This window comes from Nicotiana attenuata, chromosome 12 (genome assembly GCF_001879085.1).
Source record: "Nicotiana attenuata strain UT chromosome 12, NIATTr2, whole genome shotgun sequence".
In the NCBI taxonomy this organism is placed as follows: Eukaryota; Viridiplantae; Streptophyta; class Magnoliopsida; order Solanales; family Solanaceae; genus Nicotiana; species Nicotiana attenuata.
In genome coordinates, this window is record NC_032000.1 from 24,922,980 (window position 1) to 24,928,543 (window position 5,564).

General features: G+C 34.8%; 1 protein-coding gene across 1 annotated transcript; it reads left to right on the top strand.

The window, feature by feature from the left end:
• Positions 270–5,287, top strand: LOC109235455 (alcohol dehydrogenase-like 7). Its single transcript, XM_019401573.1, has 10 exons — positions 270–377; positions 850–986; positions 1,093–1,136; positions 2,996–3,321; positions 3,759–3,841; positions 3,927–4,002; positions 4,094–4,158; positions 4,486–4,581; positions 4,659–4,823; positions 4,958–5,287. Exons 1-10 carry the CDS (start codon positions 335–337, stop codon positions 5,072–5,074), a joined length of 1,152 nt encoding a protein of 383 aa, XP_019257118.1. The 5' UTR covers positions 270–334; the 3' UTR covers positions 5,075–5,287.

Below are 5,564 nucleotides of genomic sequence, written 5' to 3' on the forward strand. Positions count from 1 at the left end.
AAAAGATGTGACATATTTACAAGTTTTAAAAATCTTATATCTATATAAATGTTATGAGCTATGTAAAATTATAAATTTCAAAGCCTTTATTTCTTTACTATATATAGTAAATTTTATGTCATGTCAAACTATAACAAATATAGTCGAGTTAAGTCAAGTTAAAATCTTTGTATAATCAGTGGAAGTCTGGAAGATAACATTTGGTCCTGATCGTGACCTTACTTGTGAGTCGTGAAACTATAAAACTGACCCACATGGAAATTGAAAATACAAAGACCCAACACAATACAGACTACAGAGCTGAGTGTTTTGGACTGTGTTTTTTAGCTTTGACATGGCTACCAACAAAACTGCTGGAAAGCCAATTCGTTGCAGAGGTACTTACTCTTCAGAAACTCTCTTCATTTACAGCCCAAAGTTTTGTCCCATCTTTTCAAAATAAATCTTTTCAGGAATCTTTCATTATATTAACTTGAGTTCTTTTAGTTGGGTTTTCAGCCTATAGAGAAGTTCTTTCTCTGAAAAGGGGTACGAAGTGACGGAGGTAGGATTTTCGCTAAGAGGGTTCAAAAACGAAAAAAGTTAAAAAAGATTGTAGCTATTGAGAATTGAACCAATAACCTTACAAATATTTTAAACCCCCTTGACCACTAATATATGCTTTTGAGTTGTGCCAAGGGGATTCAAAACATAATATATAGAAAGTTAAAAATCAGATTTTCCTTATATATACAATGTAATTTTTCGGCAAATTGGATTTGGATAAACCCCTTCCACCCCCCTGAATCCGCATTTTGTCAGTTTTGTCTTAGTTGGTACGAAATGACTGAATGATATCACATTTTGCAGCTGCAGTGGCAAGAAAAGCAGGAGAAGCACTGGTGATAGAGGAAGTGATTGTGGCTCCACCTAAAGCCCATGAAGTTCGTCTAAAAATCATATGTACTTCTCTCTGTCACAGTGACTTTACCTTCTGGAAATTGAAAGTATGCAATTTTATGAGAATTAAAGACATTTTTTTTTGTTTTTTATCTTTTCGCTGTAGAAAATGCCTAACTTTGAAATCATCTGTAATATCTTGTCTTCCTTTAGGAACCTGCATGCTTTCCAAGAATATTCGGCCATGAAGCTTTCGGGTACTTTCAGTATATTCCGCTGTCATGTTCTTTATATCTGTTGTAAGAATACTTGATTCATGGTAAGTGTTAATTGGCTCAGGGCGGCCCGACCAATTTTATGGCTTAAAGCAAAACTTTATGAGGGACCTTAATTTTTTTTTTTTTTTATTATTTCGTTGAAATCTATTTTATTAGCTTTTCTTAGATACAAAATTATAAATAATTTTCTTACAAACAATAACTCCTGATAAGTATTTCTCAATTGACAATATAACTAATCCATTTAACCTTTCTTGTGACATTGTTGTTCTTAGGTAACATTTTATCTATTTTAATTTTGAAAACTTTTTTTGCTGAAGCAACGGTAACATGAGTTTTTAACATTATTCCATAAGCAAATTTAGGCATTTGGAAAAGAATTAAATATTTTTATTTGATTAAATGTACCAATTAAACTGTTATCTTCTAATTGTCCTATTTTCCTTAATACTTTTAATTCAGAAAATAAATCTAAACCATCAATATCGAAGTGATTATTATGCTTTAAGGAACATCCAAAATTAAGGCAATATTTTTTCAAATTTTCAACATCTAGCGATCTTAGTTTTTACTACTAAATAGAAAACCAAAATATTTTCATATGCTTCGAATTGTTCAAATCTATTTTGAAGTGAAAAAATAGCCTTGTCTATGATGCATAAAAGTAATCAACTCTAAAGGACTCTTCGAAAGATTTTGAGATTTTATCATCAACATTGCACATCAAATTGTTACTTCTTATATATCACACGTTTCTTGCGAAATTCGGGTTCGATATTCATTTCAAGTGCAATTTCCTTGGTAGAAATCATAGCAGTTGCAAATCCTTCTTCTCTACATTTGTTAAAGAAAGAAATCAAACTTTTTCACTTTATAGAACTCTTTTTTAAACTTTTACATAGTCTATTAGGTATAACAAAAAATGGGCCTCCCACAAATATGGGGCCTAAAGCGGTTGCTTTACTTGCTTTATGTAAGGCCCGCCCCTGAATTGGCTTAATTTGTCCTGTTGCTGGAACTCACTATAAACCATTTTTCTCCAGTCTCTAATTTCATCATAGATTCAAGGCCTGTACTTGAGATTATTTCAGCATGTTTAGTTACTACCTCTCTTTCAGCTAATATGGCGTAGTTTGACTAAGCGTGGGGTTTAAGAAAAAAAAAAAGAAGACTTTTAAAACTTATCGTCTTAAATATGATATAACATTTGCTCTATAAGGCTTTTTTTGAAAATGGTGGTTTTAAACATGCTGCAACATTTATGTGGCTATGCACCTTAAGAAGTTCATGTAGAGAGCATTGTTGAGGTTTTGAAATATCAGCTTTAGTATCTGTTGTGTGAATAAATATTGCTCTCTGAAAGTTGGTCTTCTCTATTACCTTTGGTGCGATACATTTCTCTTTTATAATCAGTTGAGTCCTAGTAATATGGAAATGCATTCCTAACATTTTAATTGTTCTTTTCTGTTAAATGAACCTTGGGCCTAACTCAACCCCAAAAGCTAGTTCAAGAGGTGAGGATTGCTCAAGGCCATATAAGGAGACCACCCATCCCCTTCATTGTCGATGTGGGTTCATCTCACGCCCAGGATTGGACATCTGGAGCGTGGACAATTATGGGGGCCCAACATCGGAAAATTAGGATGGGTTCTGCTCTGATACCATGATAAATGCACCTTGAGCCTAACTCAACCCCAAGAGCTAGCTTTTGGGGTTGAGTTAGGCCCAAGGTCCATTTAACATATATTTGTGACTATCTTACTTGTTGCAATTGGAAATTGATTATCATGCACTAGTGAATGAGGCAAACTTACTTTGTCATGTGTTGTTGACTGAAGGGTTGTGGAGAGTATTGGAGAAGATGTTGAGGATTTAAAAGAAGGAGATCCAGTTGTCCCGATATTTTTGCCCGACTGTACAGAATGTATAGATTGCACATCCAAAAAGAGCAACGTTTGCTCAAAATTCCAATTTAAGGGCTCTCCGTACATGCCTAGAGATGGCACAAGCAGATTCACTACTGCTGACGGAGAAGCCTTGTACCATTTCCTGTTTGTATCAAGTTTTGCCGAGTACATTGTTGTTGACATTGCTAACGTAACAAAGATTGATCCTCGTGTTCCACCTAACAGGGCATGCCTCCTTAGTTGTGGAGTATCAACAGGTTAGTTTCCCACCCGTCTTCCTTTTCCCTGCGTAATCATTTGTTAGAGTTCAGATTGTTTCAGGTTCAACTTCTTAATAGGCACTTAAATAATCATTTGAAATTCTTTTCTGTAGTTTTCATCAGATGTCTAAGAAGGGACCTATAGTTAGTGCATAGGGTAAAAACAGATTGTGTAAGCTCGATTACCCAAAAAGAGATCCACTTTAACAGACACATCAAAGTATAATTACAGAACTTCAGTTATTATGAGAACATTTTCATAAAAATTAAATCGTTGTAGAAAGATTTATGACAACCAAATGGTTTGTTTTAGCTGATTGGTGAATCAAGGTGTGCATTGCACAATGGATAAAGATGAAGAATACAAATTAATCTAACTTGTTTTCAAGATTTTGAATAATGTCTTGTCTGATATTATGTTAAGATGAGTTCAGGACTAGGTGCTGCTTTTAAAACGGCAAATGTGGAACCAGGATCAACAGTAGTAATATTTGGTTTGGGCGCAATTGGATTAGCTGTATGTACCTCTTTCTGCTTCTTCTTGCTTACATTGGCGTTGGTGTTCGTGTTGGCGAGTTTACATGCTTACACCAGTCTTATAGGTTGCAGAGGGAGCAAGGATATGTGGTGCTACAAGAATTATTGGTGTAGATATAAACTCAGACAAGTTCGAAATAGGTGAGTGATCAATCTGATGAGAATATCGAATAATATTCTTCTTCCACTTCTCCCTTTTGCTCCATCCCCTTTTCCTTTTCATTTGACTCAGGAAAGCAATTTGGAGTGACCGATTTCGTCAATTCCAATAGCTTTGGGGATAAACCTATTAGCCAGGTGGGTCTTTATTCGGCCAGATTGATATTTGATGCTCCAAAGTTTCATATTTAATGAAGCCAACTGCTGATTTCTTCTTCATTATTCCTATTTTTGTGGAAAATATAAAAAAAGATTATTGTTATCATTTGATTTAACGAGGGTATGCGATAAGTCACTTGATAATTTAAATCACTCAAGTAGCATATATCATTTCTGTACTTTGTTCAATACATGGCATGGTTATGCCATGCCAAATTTCTCACATTTCTTGAGCAAGTGATATATCAGATGACAATTACTTCACATGCAAATTTATCACAAATTCTTTTTCCGGTTTTTGAGCAGGTGATAAATGAAATGACTAATGGAGGTGCTGACTACTGCTTCGAATGTGTTGGTCTCGGAACAGTTGTGCAGGAAGCATATGCTTGCTGCAGAAAGGTTTCCCCAACAGCTTTTCTATTGAAAACCATTAACATAAGAAAGAACATATGTAATGATTTTGGCCGTTATATCAGGGTTGGGGAAAGACAATTGTTTTAGGAGTTGATAAACCGGGAGCAGATTTGACCTTTAAATCTTTCGACGTGCTTCATAGTGGGAAAACTCTCATGGGATCACTGTTTGGGGGTCTCAAACCCAAATCTGACATTCCTCTTCTTGTCAAACGTTACCTCGACAAGGTAATTAAGCAAATTGGTCTGTCTTTTCGCAGGCCATAGGAATGCCATCATATCAAAAAGTCTGATTCTTGTGTATTCGTCGTTTTGATGGGGATCTTTTGCATCTTTTCTAACATTTTTTTGTGTGGGTTTAGGAATTGCAACTGGACAAGTTTGTGACTCATGAAGTGAGTTTTCAAGACATCAACAAGGCTTTTGATTTACTTGCTCAAGGAAAGAACCTACGATGTGTTATTTGGATGGATAAATGATGGATCCTGTTACACTTTTTAAACAAGAAATGCTCTTTATGGTTTAGGTTATTGCACCTCAATGGTAGTCATGTACCTCCATTTTATTACCAATTAATATCTATTTTATTCCCTCTAATAATAGCTCCAGTAATCCATGGCAATCGTAATGTTAAGTCGATCTGTTGGCTGTTGCTATTCAAATAAGATAAAAAGTATTTCATAGTTATTACACTTGCATCTTCTTAATTATTGGAGTTTTCTCTATCTGTTTTTATCGTGCCTTTGGTTTGAAACAAACATAGACATTTCTAATCTGCCATGCCTGTATAGATATCAACCCACAATTTCTCTAGATATAGCTATGATTATTGGAGAAGATTTAGCAAACAATACTGTGATTTTACAACATACATCTATGCGATTGAATCATAATCAGAAATTAAGGAGTGAACTACAGCAACATACATCTTGTATGAGTTAATTTTATGCATGGTCATTGAACTTGTGT